Source organism: Physella acuta, unplaced genomic scaffold (assembly GCF_028476545.2).
Source record: "Physella acuta isolate Inbredline_101_S28 unplaced genomic scaffold, ASM2847654v3 ptg000539l, whole genome shotgun sequence".
Lineage (NCBI taxonomy): Eukaryota > Metazoa > Mollusca > Gastropoda > Physidae > Physella > Physella acuta.
In genome coordinates, this window is record NW_026732058.1 from 150,967 (window position 1) to 166,985 (window position 16,019).

The 16,019-nt window shown below is 38.3% G+C and overlaps 2 protein-coding genes across 3 annotated transcripts; one reads left to right on the forward strand and one right to left on the reverse strand.

Moving 5' to 3' along the window:
- Positions 1-2,694: 2,694 nt before the first annotated feature.
- On the forward strand, positions 2,695-10,521 carry LOC131945895 (N-acetylglucosamine-1-phosphotransferase subunit gamma). Of its 2 annotated transcripts, XR_009387640.1 has the most exons (10): positions 2,695-2,861; positions 4,571-4,628; positions 4,880-5,017; positions 6,788-6,871; positions 7,097-7,190; positions 7,352-7,549; positions 8,215-8,364; positions 8,768-8,837; positions 9,124-9,446; positions 9,637-10,521. XR_009387640.1 is itself a non-coding variant. In XM_059306520.1 (9 exons), the coding sequence occupies exons 1-9, from the start codon at positions 2,795-2,797 to the stop codon at positions 9,147-9,149; spliced, it is 885 nt and encodes a 294-aa protein (XP_059162503.1). In that variant the 5' UTR covers positions 2,695-2,794; the 3' UTR covers positions 9,150-10,521. The 2 variants fall into 2 exon arrangements, 1 of the variants encoding a protein (XP_059162503.1); XM_059306520.1 differs by having other exon boundaries at positions 9,124-10,521.
- A 190-nt stretch (positions 10,522-10,711) lies between these two features.
- LOC131945893 (L-rhamnonate dehydratase-like) lies at positions 10,712-14,818 on the reverse strand. The gene is made up of 5 exons (XM_059306516.1): positions 14,613-14,818; positions 13,235-13,458; positions 12,492-12,674; positions 11,943-12,018; positions 10,712-11,691 (listed from the first exon to the last, which is right to left on the reverse strand). The coding sequence occupies exons 2-5, from the start codon at positions 13,448-13,450 to the stop codon at positions 10,883-10,885; spliced, it is 1,284 nt and encodes a 427-aa protein (XP_059162499.1). The 5' UTR covers positions 13,451-13,458; positions 14,613-14,818; the 3' UTR covers positions 10,712-10,882.
- Between the last annotated feature and the right edge of the window lie 1,201 nt (positions 14,819-16,019).

Sequence of the window (16,019 nt, forward strand, 5' to 3'; positions counted from 1 at the left end):
AAAAACCATTGCGCGCCTACTGAATATCACGTTCAGTAGGCGCGCAATGGTTTTTGAACGCAGCCATTACGTGGTCGTGATGGCGCAGCTATTGATGACGCGTGTGGTGTGGTTGGCTAGACATGCCTACTAATTCGGTCCAAATTTTAATTAATTCATAAAAAATCAATTAGGCATCCAATTAAGTCAAATTTAGTTTCAGATTGCATTGTCTTCATGTCTTGACCCACGTGCCAACTGTGAATCGTATCGGTCAAGTAGAACTGTCCGAATTTTCACTCCTGCGTTTCCGTCAAGACAGACAGACAGACTGTCGAGGAAGTGAGTTAAATAAAAGCTTGTAATAAAAAAATAATTAATTTATCGCATTTCGCGATAATCTCGGGGCATTTATGTTCAAGCTGAAAACGCGAAAAAAAATTATTGAAAATCGCAACCAACTAAAGTAGTATGGTACCGTAGATGAATTTGAAGGTAAAACAAATGAAACATTTGAAAGATTATTGGACATCGCTGCCAACCAAAGATCTCCAGCCCTCTGTCCTGTGCTATCTTCTCAACCTGACTCTAGGCGCAGCCTATATCCTGGCCCTCAGGATAGACAATCAGTCGTAGGGGGGGGGGGGGGTTGCGGATCGCACCGGGTGACACCATTTAGGGGGTTGACAAGGCAAAAAAAAGCAAAATATATAGAGAAAAACTTGAGGGGGTGCAAATCGAAAGTTTAAGGGGGGGGGGTGCAAATCGAAAATTTGAAAGTTTGTCCCCGGGAAGGGTCGCTACGCCTCTGGGGGGGGGGGGGGGGGGTGACATCCGACCTCGCTATGCCACTGAGGTGGGGTAGCCTATAGAGCTGTCAGAAAACAGACTGGATGAGGCTCTTGTTTAAAGCTCAGCTTGAGATGAGCTAGACTTGCTTGGTGTGTACGGGTGCCGCTGTTATTGGCCAAGCGGTAGTCCTGTAACTGATGTCCTGTATACGCAGTGTTTCTTCCAGACTTTTTTATCCGGGGGGGGGGCGGACACTCTTAAATGTATATATTTTCTATATAAATTCCATTTCGTTCGCCCCCCCCCCGAAGAGATGCCTAGAAGAAACTGTGTATACGTGGTCTAGTCCCTTGTAGTAGTCCTGTACCTGTGGTCTGATGTCCTGTATATGTGATCTAGTCCCCTGTAGTAGTCATGTAACTGTGGTCTAGTCCCCTGTAGTAGTCCTGTACCTGTGGTCTAGTCCCCTGTAGTAGTCCTGTACCTGTGGTCTGATGTCCTGTATATGTGATCTAGTCCCCTGTAGTCCTGTACCGGTGGTCTAGTCCCCTGTAGTAGTCCTGTACCTGTGGTCTAGTCCCCTGTAGTAGTCCTGTCCCTGTGGTCTGATGTCCTGTATATGTGATCTAGTCCCCTGTAGTCCTGTACCTGTGGTCTAGTCCCCTGTAGTCTCATGTACCTGTGGTCTAGTCCCCTGTAGTAGTCATGTACCTGTGGTCTAGTCCTGTACCTGTGGTCTAGTCCCCTGTAGTAGTCCTGTACCTGTGATCTAGTCCCATGTAGTCCTGTAACTGTGGTCTAGTCCCCTGTAGTCCTGTACCTACTTGGTGGTCATTCAAGACTCGCGGGAGGGAACGCTGTCATGGCCAATCTTTTTCGAAGGGTTTGGCTACGAATCTAAACCTGTGTTTCTTTCAGGCATCTCGTGGGGGCAGGTTGGCCTCCACCTCCACGGACGAAATGGGGCAAAAATATGTAGAAAATATATGGCCCTACTTTAACTAGTGTCTATCACCTGTAAATTTTAAGACCTACCCTGATTTGAAGTGTCCTCTCCCCGCCCATCGAAGAAATAGCGTAATAGAAACCCCAGTTCAAACCACTTTCCCAGAAAATGAGGAATCCACCCGAAGATTATCTTCATATATTTGCTAATATCTGGAGTCTCATTTTATAAAAATTCTAAGACTCCATCGAGATTCTGTTAAGGTAGTTCGAATTAACTGGGCCTACTCTTAGCTTCTAGACTTTCTTTGGCTACATTCCAGAGCTCTGTAAAATTGCAATTTGAGGGAGAAGGTAGGCTGAAGTCTGATGTAATTTTAGATTTTTGTCCTTATATTGCGTTTTGAAAACTGTTTTTGTAATTCGTAGCATAATAGAAACTGATTATTATACTATATGTGTAGTACCGAGCTCATTCAATGTTTTAGAAAGAAATGACTTTAAAAAAAAAAGAAACTGCAAATTTAGGGGGGGGGGGGGTAGGTGTGACATCATTTTAGGAGGGCGTCTGGCCTTTAGTGATGATGTGTGCGGGAGGGGGGGGGGGGGGCAACATCGTTAAAAAACGTGACGTCATTTATTTATGACACCCTACTGCATATTTGAAGCTGTGAAGGGGGAGGGGGGTAAATATACAGGGGAACGATTCATCTGTAGAAACAATAACGATCCGTTCCCGCGATTTAAGTAGGCATTATGATTGTAGAAGCTTTACTGAAAGTCACTCTAATTATTTTTTTACAACTTGTTGAAAAAATTGTATTGGTAAAATTGAATGCTAATAATATTTCTAAACGTTTAAACCTTTTTTAATAGAAAAAACAAATTTCACATTTTATCAATGGTACCCTGATAATGAGAAAAAAGTTTGAATGCACCGTAACTACCGGCACCGGAAGTATTTTATGAAACAGAAAGTGGTATTATAAATATTAAAATAACCATTTGCATTTATTGAATCAGTAGAGTAACACCACAAACAGCATCATTTGATCTATAATTTATAAAATAAGTTAAAATGATTTCACTAAGTAAAATAGCAATCCAGGTGCTGCTCTTTATATTGTATACGTTTTCCTTTTGTGGTAAGTCGTGTCTTATTAAGTTAAAAATTAAAAATGGAAGTGAATTTCAATTTTTATTGTTTAGATTAGAATAGTTAGACTTTAGACTTTAGACCTAAATTAATTTTTTGGTAGGCCTAAACTACGTAAAATCGCCCGTGGCTAGAATCTAGCAATGTACGAAAAAGTTACCTCATTGTCAAGGCTTTGTAACAGAAGTATTGTGATATATTATTATATTTGTAAGTTAGAGTGGCTTCCCTTGAATCTTGCGCTATAAGTTTACAATAAAAAAATAAACAAGATGGTTGCTATAGTAAATGAGCATGGTTGCATCTGTTGGAAACATCGCTAGATAGTCTTCATTTATTACTGAAAAGTTTTAATTCAATTGTTTAAAAACAGGTACATAAATGAAACTTTGAAACATTTTTGTAAATTTCAAAACTAAAATCCTCCTATAAATGTTAAATAATTATTAAAATTTAAGGAGTCACCTGTTTTTCACATTACTAGTCGCGGGCAATTTTATGTGCCTAAATCGAAAAGATACCGTAGATTCTAGGCCTATGGTCTATTATACTCTATAGTCCAACACTTCACACTAGCCGTTGGTACCCGTTACACATGAATTATAGGCCTTATATTAACTATATATTTTAATATTATACTAGTTTGAAAAAAATATTTTATAAAATAGTTATTGGTCGATACACAATGTGTTTTACTAAACGTTGAACAATATTAGTGACAAAGCAAAGAAATAACTAAATTGCTAAAAATCCAACACATTTCAAGTAAATAGACTACCGATACCTATTACAAAAATTAAAACCAAATTATATATATTATTAGTCAATACAGCACCATATTAAATGCACACGCTGGTTAAGAGACTTAAAATTAAGAGACTTAAATGATTTCGTTAAAAACCCGGCTGTTCAATTGTAGTTATGTTTTTTTTAAAGTAAATTTTATTAGTTTAGGCAGAGAAAATTGTATACATTTCATAGCGGAAGTCTTGTTAAGTAGATCTAAATCAAATTTGAATGAAATAGTTCATTTCTTTATTTTGTAAAATTGGGGAAGATGACGCCATTAGTTTTGTGTTCTTTTGTAGTTTAAACATGTGGCATCTGACATGATTGTTTATTGCGTTCTTGTCACGACAATAAACACTTTTCCGGCGGCATAGTTTAAATGTGTTTCTACATTCGAATATGTCTTTATTTTTATTCTCCCGCTTGAAATCAATTTTAGTTTATACATTTATAACATCCACCATATTATTTTTTTTAAAAATCTGTATTGTTAAGTTCTCCATATATATTGCTGAACATACTCATCACATCGCCTAAAAAATGTTGCGGACAGAGAGAGAGAGGTGCGCACATGGGCTTTTATATATTGGGATACTAGTTACATAGTACACATACATACATTTAAAAAAAAATACATTTCATTCGCACGCGAGGTCATTAGGCTTATTTACATACTAAGATTTAATAATAAATTGGGCTATTTTTTAGCCTATTTAGAGATCTAGTCTAGTCCTATTTATAAAAAGTTTTAGATTCAGTGTGTGGCAACAAAAAATATTTTTGCCATTTTTATTTTACAAAATGATAAAATGTTCTTTACTTATATACTTTATTTATTAAGATCAAATGTACATAAGCTTCTCTTGAATATTCATCAAATACTCAGTAAGTTTGATCATTATCTAACAGGCACTATAACAGGGGAGCTTGTTGAGATGAAAATTGTTGATGAACCATCAAGTTTTGGGTAAGAGCACATCTTAGTTGTATAGAGTGTATTGTTTGTAAAAGTGATGTAGACATTGGTGATTTGAATGTGTGGCAGTTTCTGAATACTTTCTAGGTAAGATTTTCATGTTTGTTCGTGTTTAACAAAATTGTTTAGTTAAAGCATGAATGATTTTCTTGGTGGGGAAGACAGAGAGGAGTCTCTATGTATTTTTTTGTGTACAAAATAGCTCAAAGCTGGAAAACATGAATTCAATTGTATATTTAAAGACTCAACAGCATGTATAACAGCCAAAACCGCAATCAACCAGAGGATAACCTAAAGCTGCGTGTGCAGCCAGCCAACTTTTCGGGTCCCGCTCATCTAAGGAGGCTGATTGGACGGTGTTTTATCTCCATTATTGCAGAGTAGGTTTTTTAAAATTTTTAGCAGTCTAATTTTTCTTGTCAGTTAATAATGCTGCATTTTATACAGCTATATTTTGAAGTGCTCAAGTTGTACAGCATTACCACCTTATAAGTCTTAAGTTGATTGGGCATACCTGAGCCAACTCAGCTCTGATGGGTAACTGACACGTGTTGGATTAAGTAAAGGCTAGACAAAATGGTGACACAATTCTTGATATGTCTAAGCTAAAGACCATCAGGTTTAGAGTATTGTTTTGTACATAATTAATGTTGTTAATTATAAGGGCCATTGTGGGTATATTGGTAAGTGAACACAGCCATGTATTGTTACAAGACTAGAAGGTGCAAATGGGTTTGAGATTGGTTGGCAACTGAGTTTAACAACTTAGTGTTAAGTTAGCAGTTAAGTTAGTGATATGTTAGCAACTAAGTTAGTGATAGGTTAGCAACTAAGTTAGTGATAGGTTAGCAACTAAGTTAGTGATAGGTTAGCAACTAATTTAGTGATAGGTTAGCAACTAAGTGATAGGTTAGCAACTAAGTTAGTGATAGGTTAGCAGCTAAGTTAGTGATAGGTTAGCAGCTAAGTTAGTGATAGGTTAGCAACTAAGTTAGTGATAGGTTAGCAACTAAGTTAGTGATATGTTAGCAACTAAGTTAGTGATAGGTTAGCAACTAAGTTAGTGATAGGTTAGCAACTAATTTAGTGATAGGTTAGCAACTAAGTTAGTGATAGGTTAGCAACTAAGTTAGTGATAGGTTAGCAACTAAGTTAGTGATACATCAGCAGCTAAGTTAGTGATAGGTTAGCAACTAATTTAGTGATAGATTAGCAACTAAGTTACTGATAGGTTAGCAACTAAGTTAGTGATAGGTTAGCAACTAAGTTAGTGATAGGTTAGCAACTAAGTTAGTGATAGGTTAGCAACTAAGTTAGTGATAGGTTAGCAACTAATTTAGTGATAGGTTAGCAACTAAGTGATAGGTTAGCAACTAAGTTAGTGATAGGTTAGCAGCTAAGTTAGTGATAGGTTAGCAGCTAAGTTAGTGATAGGTTAGCAACTAAGTTAGTGATAGGTTAGCAACTAAGTTAGTGATATGTTAGCAACTAAGTTAGTGATAGGTTAGCAACTAAGTTAGTGATAGGTTAGCAACTAATTTAGTGATAGGTTAGCAACTAAGTTAGTGATAGGTTAGCAACTAAGTTAGTGATAGGTTAGCAACTAAATTAGTGATACATCAGCAGCTAAGTTAGTGATAGGTTAGCAACTAATTTAGTGATAGATTAGCAACTAAGTTACTGATAGGTTAGCAACTAAGTTAGTGATAGGTTAGCAACTAAGTTAGTGATAGGTTAGCAACTAAGTTAGTGATACATCAGCAGCTAAGTTAGTGATAGGTTTGCAACTAATTTAGTGATAGATTAGCAACTAAGTTACTGATAGGTTAGCAACTAAGTTACTGATAGGTTAGTTAACTAAGTGATAAGTTAGCAAGTGAGTTAGTGTTCACAAGGTGAAAATGATACTAGGCTGGCAGAGGGGTGACAGGAATGTTACATGGACCAAGGCTAATTGAAATAGTGAAACTGTGCTGTGATATTGAAGAGAAAAGAAACATAATTTGAACAGAACAGCTATGTTGCACTTATCTAGAAGTGCTAACTTAGAGTTTTCACACACCTTTTTTTGTTTGCATTTTTCCTAATATGGATAATAGATTATTTTAAAAATTATATTGTGTTTTCATTTATCCAACTTTTTTCTCCAGTTACAAATACAAGTTTTGTCCCTTTTCAAATGTCACTCAGCATGAACAAGGTTTACACTGGAACCCCTACCAAGGTGTCCTAGGGTAATTATTCTTTTCTCTTCTGCCTACATTATGCAGCAGCCCATTTTGTTAACATTTAAAAAAAAATTGTATTGGACATTTTATTTAAAGCGTTCTTTGTTGAAATATGTGAAGCTTTTTAATTTTCAAGAAATCTGTTTCATTCCATTTTAGTTTATTATAACTATTGTTCAGAGTTGTGACAAATCAGAAATTATAATTTAACTTTAAATTTTTTTATTTTAGTGTGTGGCAGGAATGGGAAATAATCAACAACACTTATGTTGCTATGGTGATGAGAGATGGGGATCATTGTGGAAGTATTTTTAGATCTGTTAAGGTCAGCATGTCTATTTTTAGTAACAAAATAAATAGTAACTTAAGATTTTGAAATAATAACTCTTGTTATAGTTTACCTAAAGTTACTATTTTTAGTTTTAAATTAATTTTTCTTAAAAATCTAGCTCCTTAATTTGGTCTAGTTGTGATTTGATTCAATAGGTGAGTTTCATGTGTGGCAACCATAGCCAGATAGTGAACGTCAGTGAACCTCACACCTGCAGTTATCACCTGGTGTTTATGACACCTCTGGTCTGCCATAACGAGTCCATGCTGGTTTATCCCAGCCTGAGCCCCAAGCTGCAGAAAGAGTGGGATCAGCTGGAGAGTGACATGGGCAGAGGGGAGCTCACTCCAAAGGTTTGATTTGACACATTTTTAACAACTTAAGGGAGCATCCATAAATCATGTCATATTTGTAAGGGGGAGGGAGGGGTCTGGGCATGTGTAATGAGAAGGAGTTCAGAAAGTGTGATGTCATGATTTTCCAATTAAAAAAAAATAGAATACTTTTTAACCTTAAATGTTAACAAGTATTTTGCATTTTTAAGCGTCAATTGATTATTTCTAATCTATTTCCAGCTTTGTAAGTAATGTAAATAAATATGTGTGTTTGAAAAAACCAAAAATGCAGTTGGAGAAGGGGCAATCAGCTGTAGTGTGATGTCCTATTTGGGGGACGGTAGACGGGTGACACGGGGATCTGACAATTGGGAGTTTGAGGGGGTAAAAATGGTCAAACATGCATGACATTATTGTCGAACAAAAAAGTCCTAGCTCTTTTAAAAAAATATATATTTAAGTTTTTCCTATTGGGTTTAAGATTTAAGTTACCATATGTGTAGCCGCTAAACACTGAAGAGTGTTATATAGACCTTAACATCCTTACATGCAATAATCACTTTATTATGTGCATACAGATATGTTAATTTTTTTTTTATTAAGCTTTTACTTTGTTCACAGTGTCCATCAGTTTGTTGCAAATCTTGTTTCAAATAATGATGTGATTTTTTTTTCTATTAAAGGGCTACAACAAAAGGCTGAGTAAAATTTTTGAAGAGGCCGGTGTGTACATGAGCAAAGAAGGGAGAGAAGACCTGTTGAAAAAAACCAAAAAAGCTGAGCAGAATAAGTTGGCTGAAGGGGAGTTTATCACATTGGAGTCATGTAAAACTGTAAGCATTTAGTCATTTTGTTGGATATGGGGAGACTATCACATTTTACTCATGTAAAACTAAGCACTAAATTACTGGGCTGTAAGTTGATTAAGGGGAGACTATCACACAGGAGTCATATAGAACTGTAAGCATAGAATCACTAGGCTTCTCATGTGTAACCAGGGTGTCAATCTGTATAAAAACAGTTAAACAGAGGTGGGACAGTACCCAGTTACAAACCCAATGGTCTCAGGTCATTGGGTTTCAGGCCCTAGGTGTACGTCTATCAAGCAATGTACCCTATAAAAACATGTATTTAGTGTTTAGCTGTGTGAAATGTACATGCATGCAGCTTTTACTTTAATAGATGATTTAATAGATGATATAGCTGTTTTTATTCAAAGATGTGTTGTTGTTGCAGGAATACAAAAAGTTACAGAAAAGGTTCCAGGCACTGGTTTCTCAGGCTGGAACTGAAGGTGGAACATCAGGTATGTAGAAACTCGTTACACATTATAGATACATCAGGTATGTAGAGACTTGTTACACATTATAGATACATCAGGCATGTAGAGACTTGTTACACATTATAGATACATCAAGTATGTAGAAACTTTTTGACCTAGAAATTATCTTGTAATGTTTAGTCTACACTTAATTGTGGTTTCAGTTTAATTATGTCAAGCTAAACTATTCTAATGAGAGGTCAAGGGGTTTTTGCTTAGGTCATTTGTGCACATCAGCTTTTAACTATTTTTTCAATTTTCTTGTATTCAGATACTGAAGATCATGATGGATTATAACAAGATGGTTGCTTGTGGTTGATGGTGATGTAATGATGTACTATAACAATAACTGTGTTCCTGGAGATTATTTGTATCTTGTATACTTTCTTTAGGTTTTATGTTTTGGAACCACACTTTGATGCATTATTGTTATTTGATTAATTGAAACTTTGGCTACAGATTCCACTCTGGACCTAAATGGTTGCAGTATATGAGATAGAGATTCTCACTTGTGAGACTTAGAGGTCAGTATGTGTGTATGTGACTTGACATTGGAACTTATGTTGGCTTTAGGGACTTGTAACTTTGTTACAGGTCAAGTATATGTGTATGTGACTTGACATTGAATCTTATGTTGGCTTTAGGGACTTGTAACTTTGTCGCAGGTCAAGTATATGTGTATGTGACTTGACATTGGAACTTATGTTGGCTTTAGGGACTTGTAACTTTGTCACAGGTCAAGTATATGAGTATGTGACTTTAGGGACTTGTAACTTTGTTCTAGGTCAAGTATGTGTGTATGTGATGCATGGAAGAAATAGTTGAGTACACTGAGGCTGTATCACTTGTGTGGAGCTTGACTTGACATTGGATCTTATGTTGGCCTTAGGGACTTGTAACTTTGTTAACTTGAAGGCTCTGTTTCAGCTGGTTCAAGATTTGCTCAAAATAAATGTGCACTTACATGTAGAAAATATATGCTCTGTAAGAATATAAAAGGTCATTGTGATGCCCATGACATGACTTAAGATCATTGAAATTGTTTATGTTTCACACTTCCTGCTGTGATGGTTTAATGTTTCTGTAAACAGAAGACAGAGGGTCAGAAGTCTCTCACAAATTGTAGTCTTTTATATCATTAGACAAAAAGTTGGACTTAGTTCAATGCTGTGGGAAATTATTTTTTGTATTAATGTGTTTATCTAGTTACTAGTTATTTTTTGTATTAATGTGTTTATCTAGTTACTAGTACTATTTTTGTATTAATGTGTTTATCTAGTTACTAGTTATTTTTTGTATTAATATGTTTATCTAGTTACTAGTATCATTTTTGTTACTTGGCTAAGTCAAGTAACTGTGGGGTTAGCCTTGGCCTAGGCTGTGGGTTTTATAATGTACTCATTATTGATGTCTCAATTTATGTGTTATAATCTGTCATCTGCATATTATCTGAGAATATCTTGTTGTCTCAGAGTAGGGGACCCTAACATTGATGCCGTAACTTTTGATTACAGATTTAAAATCTCTTTGCTTAAATCTTTGATCGGATTGTAAATAAATGCTATTTTATTCTTTATGTACAACACCAAGTCTTTAATGTTTTAAATAATGTAAAAGAAATTTTTAAATTTTATTATGGTAATTTATTTGAATGAAAATGTTGATAGTATTTTTATTTTAATAAAAATACATGGATTATATTTTTTGTTTAGTTTTTGACAAATTATATATTTTTTAGTATTTTTATTTTAATAAAAATACATGGATTATATTTTTTGTTTAGTTTTTGACAAATTATATATTTTTTTTAGTTCATATTTTATAAGAATAAAAAAATGCAGTTATAAACTGTTTCAAGCTAGAAAATGTCAGTTTAATGGTATATAGTAGTGCAAATACAATATTTTGAGTACTTTGAAATGAATAATCTTCAGTAGTTTGCAGAAAAAGAAGTTTATCTTTCAATACTTGTAAAAAGAATGAAATGCCATATCAGAGAGTAGAATTGTTTAATGGCTTATGAGGAATGATTAAAATGGGAATTTAGCTTTTAAAGGAAGTGGTTTATTTTTGTTGGCCAATGCCTGTTGAAGGGACTCTTGTTCTGTCCTGGCATAAGGGCGTCTTAGCCCCTCCTTCTTTAACGTCACACCGAATCCTGGCCTGTCCGGAAGATCTATAAACCCGTCTTTCGGTAGTGGCTCGTCAGGAAACAGTCCACCAAAGTATGGTACAATCTGGTCTGCCTTGTGGCTCATGTTGATGTACTCGGCCAGCGGGCAGTTGGTGAACGCGTACTGCAGGTGGTAGGAGAACACACTTGACCCGTGGGGGATGACCAGTGTGTCGGTGGCGGAGGCCATGGCCACGACACGTCTGGCTTCAGTTAGACCCCCCAACCACGTGATGTCCGGCTGGATGATGTCGACACAGCGAGATTCCAGAAGCTGCTGAAAGCCGTACCGTGTGTACTCGTGTTCGCCAGTGGTCAGCATCACGCACGAGCCTTTCAGGTTGTCACGGACTTGCTTGTAGCCATGGTAACAGTCGGGTGGGAGGTATTCCTCCAGCCATTTTAACCCAAAAGGCTCGAGCTGTTTCGCGAGTTTCGTAGCGTAGGGCGCGGTGAGCGCCATGTAGCAGTCTAAACTCAGCGGGAAATCTGGACCAACTTTTTCCCTCCAGTTTTTGAAGTACTCGACGTTTTTCTTCAAACCTTCGTCCCCGTCGCTTGGGCCATAGCAGCAAGGGATTTTAGCGCCCACAAACCCCAGCTCTTTGGCCAAGTCGGGTCGTCCGGTGGTCGAGTAGACTGGCAGACGATCTTTCGTTTTTCCTCCTAAAAAAAAACAACAACCACAACAGTTTATAGTTGGTACCCAGTTATAGTAACATGAGGATGAGTTTAAAACACTTTGAACGATCGGGGTGGGGTGAAGGAATGTCGGATTTTTCTTTTTCCTTGCGTAGTTTAAACTTGTGGCTCCCTCTCGGTGAAAAATAGAAAATCTATAAGGTAATATACAATCAGATGATTGCATTGATTTCCTACCAACCCAGATGATCTCTCTATCCTGCCAAATAACTCACCCAACAGGGCATAAACCGGCTCATTCCTCAGTTTTCCCAGCAAGTCCCACAAAGCCAGATCCACCGCACTGATTGCCTGAAAAAACATTAGTGTTGCATCGTATCAGTGACTTAGGCGGGATATCTTTATTGGGGAAAGTAGAGAGGTACAAATATAAAACGTAAAATAGTGTTAACAATGAACATAAAGCGATAACGACACGCCGTCGCAAATAACTAATTGAACGTGAGATATGTTTTGAGTTTTTGTGTGTCGAGGGAAGGGTAATGCCCCCCTGCCTACTTACTGTTTTTTAATTGCCTTGTGTGTGTGGGGGGGGGGGGGGGGTTGCCCTCTCTACCAGTTTTGTTTAAATTGCTTAAACAACGCCTTGGGTGTGTGGGTGGGTGTCTGGGGGTGGGGGGTATTGTCCACATACCTACCATTTGTTTTGGTTGTTTTAAATTAAATTGCCTACACTACGCCTTGAATGTGTAGGCCCTATGTGTGTAGGGTGGGGTGGGGGGATGTAGTTAAAAACTGTCTAGCAGCTGGTTTTTTCGACCTACCTGAATGGGCAGCCCTTTCCTGCCGTAGTTGATGGTGGCCCTAAACATCTGGTCCCAGATGAGCTCCACGTCACGTGGGTCCTGACCCTCAACGAACCGGCTCAAGTGCTTCTCCACGATGTAGCATCCGGGCTCCCCACCGATCGTCACCCCCACACCAACGGTTCCATCTTCAGCCTCCACCTATGACAGAAAACAGATGATACAGTATTGGACTACTTGTGTACAATGTTGCCACTTTTCCAATAGTTCGTTACATGTGGCCAATGTCATGCCATACATTGGGGTGACACGGGAGGAAGGAGAGCTGTTGTTGCGTAAATCGACAATGTGTTCTTTTGTTTGTTTTTGTTTAAAAAGAGGGTGGGTTGTCCCAGTTACACTCGCCATTCCAGTATTCAACCAGTCAAGCTTTCGTTGCATTGTATTTGGGGGCCATATTTGATGCAGTGTTTCTTCCAGACCTTTTCTTGGGGGTGGGGGGTGGGGGGGGGGGGGGTGGCGGACTAAAACTTCCGGGGGGGGGGGGGGGCGGACACTGGTATAAGTATATATTTTCTATATTAATTGCATTTCGTTGGGGGTGGGGGGGGGGGGTGGGGCGGTAAACGTTCTTCGATTGTGAGGGGGGGGGGGCGAAGATATGCCTGGAAGGAACTCAGATTTGGTGGCGTCATTAACAGCGGGGTGCGGACTGTATGACACGACAAAATAACAAAGTAATGCACCAAGTCTGTTCCTACCTCGACAGCCAACGTCCCCAAGGCGTTGATGCCCCAGGACTTTCTAGTAGCCGAGTACTGCGGGTGGCAGCTCATGGGTGTCGCGATTGGCGCCAGCCCACAGTTCAGCCAATGGGAGTCGTCCACGTCATGACAGTCTGCTCCTTGGTCACTCTGTGACCCTTGCTGACACAGTGCTCGCACACATTTTATTTTTGGAAAGTCTTTTGTTGACATCCTGTAACCTAGACAACAAAAAAAAATCGAATAAAAAAGGCTTTCGACATAACTGGTTGCTTTTAAATGTTGGTTGATGAGCTTCTGGCAACTTTTAGGGAAAAAATTTAAATCTCCAGTTTCGATTTGATGAATATTCAGCAGATAGCGGCCGTCATTTCAATAATGGACTTAAAGTAAAGCGAAAGAGAGTTTCTGATCTGTGACAACAAGCAACATGGATAGGGGTGGGGGAAGAATAAAGGCTCAAGGGGTCGTCCATAAATGACGTCACACTCGTAGGGGGGAGGGGGGGGGGTCCGTAATTTTGTGACTGTGTGTGATGAGGGGGAGGGGGGGGGGGGTTCAGATGGTGAGACGTCACATTTTTGCATTAACAAAAAGTAATGTTAGAAAACGAATTTTAGACGTTATTTCGCGTTTTAGAAAACTGTTTTAATAAATTGTAATAGGAATTGATTAAAATACTCTATGTTGAGAGAGTTCAGCCAAGATTTTGGAAAAATATCGATGTTTTAAGAAAAATTCAACTGCAATTTTGAGGGGGGTTGTAGGCTGAGGTGTGACTTCATTTTAGGGGGGGGGGAAGGTCTGGCTTTTTGTGACGATATGTGACGGAGGGGAGGGTTGGAGGTAAAAATCGTCCAAAAAAAGCGTGACGTCATTTATGGATGACCCCCAAGAATTGTTATATGATCAAGATGTGTGGCATCATTTTGTTCCTAGGCCTCGGCCAGACTTTAGTGTGGCAGAAATACAATCATGGGGTTTTAATAAAATTAAGATACTCCCAAAACTAAAATTCCTGCTCAGCTTTTGCAGTCATCGAAAACATGCGTGGTAAGCAGATTATTATCTGATTTTATCGTCACGTTTCTTATCTATCGAGAAAATGGGCAGGCCCTAGATCAAGTGGGTTTAAATGGGTGACACCAGTGACATCCCCCTTTCCTTTCTCACCCCCTTAGGTTGTCTCATAACAAGTTACAAGAAATAAACTCTTGCACTTTAAAAAAACAAAAACTATGTTCGTGGGATTAACAAAAAGCAGTTGTATTAATGAGTAGATAATTCTAGGCAAACAGTAGTAAGCACAAAAATATGTTATACCCATATCATGTAAACATTGGCCACATTAGAAGTAAACAGCAGACCTACTTACGTCTGTGTGTAATGTAAATGAAATTGTTATGAATGGTCTTAACGCGAAGGTTTCTCGCAGCTTTCTGTAACGATAAGATCTGCAGCTTTATAAAGCTTATCTAGGCTGGCATGTATAGTCACGAACCAGATGTTCAGGAGCAACTGTAGTTGAGTCTGTTACAATTAAGAACAGCTGTAATCAAGTTTGTCAAAGCTGTCTTTGTGTAGCTGTAATATCCATTAAAAGCTAAAGATGTTACGCTGGTCCAATTTTTTTGAGGGGAGGGGAGTGAAGAAAAACCTAGACACTTCAAAAGTTAACAGATATTTTATTCATTTTTAAATATATTTTAACTGGGCACTCTGTTCTTAATATTTAAAATATGGGCGGAACTCTGGGGGGACATAGAGCCGCCCCAATATATAACCAAGCCTTCACCTAAACTCTGAGACTAGGTCCACCTACGCCCATAGGTTTGAATGTCCGAATAAATGGGTGGCACCAGTCTCTAATAAAGTAACTTGTCTGCAGTGGCGTAGCGAGATCGGGTGTCACCCGGTGCGGCACTTAATGGTGTCACCCCCCAGAGGCGTAGCGACCCTTCCCGGGGACAAATTTTCGATTTGCACCCCCCCCGTCAAGTTTTTCTCTATATATTATGCTATTTTTTGCCTTGGTGTCACCCCCCCTAAATGGTGTCACCCGGTGAGGTCTGCACCCCCCGCTACGCCTCTGCTTGTCTGCACATTGTCTTTAAATCCTTCAACTCAGCTAGTTATTCCTCATATCAACTATACAATCAATAAATTACGTAAAAAAAGCAGAAAAAAAACCCTGTTATTCCAACAAGTGTATTGATAAGAAAAACACTACCTATATGTAACGCTGCGAAATGTACCCTCAACGAGATACACCTCTACAACTGCTAGCGTCCACATTTCTAACACAAGCAGATAAAATTGGGTACCCAATCAAGCGTCTGTAAGTCGTGCCCCCCCCCCCCCCCCCCCCCTCGAGTTAATCTGACTATATAGGGCGTTCGCAATACATCTTTATTGGGTATCACACATTTGGAATAAATACTTAATGTCAATAAGCCACTCCAGCCCTAATGGGATACCTGGCAGGGAAAGTGATGATCTCTGTTGCATCTACACAATAAGGCAAACCACGAAATTATTTCCCCTTTAGATTATGGTCTAATATTACTAACATAATTTGGTCAATAAGGCATGATACATTTGTCAGCCCCACCCCCTCTGAAATTCGACCAATGTATACAATTTTATTTAAACCCAACTTGATGTAGAGTAGTGGAGGCTCAATTAAAATATCACCATAACAAAAAGCACACTTGTTATGGCTGTTGATTCTTTTTATTTTGAAATGTAATGCCTGAGTGAGTGGTCCTTAGCTATACTTCAA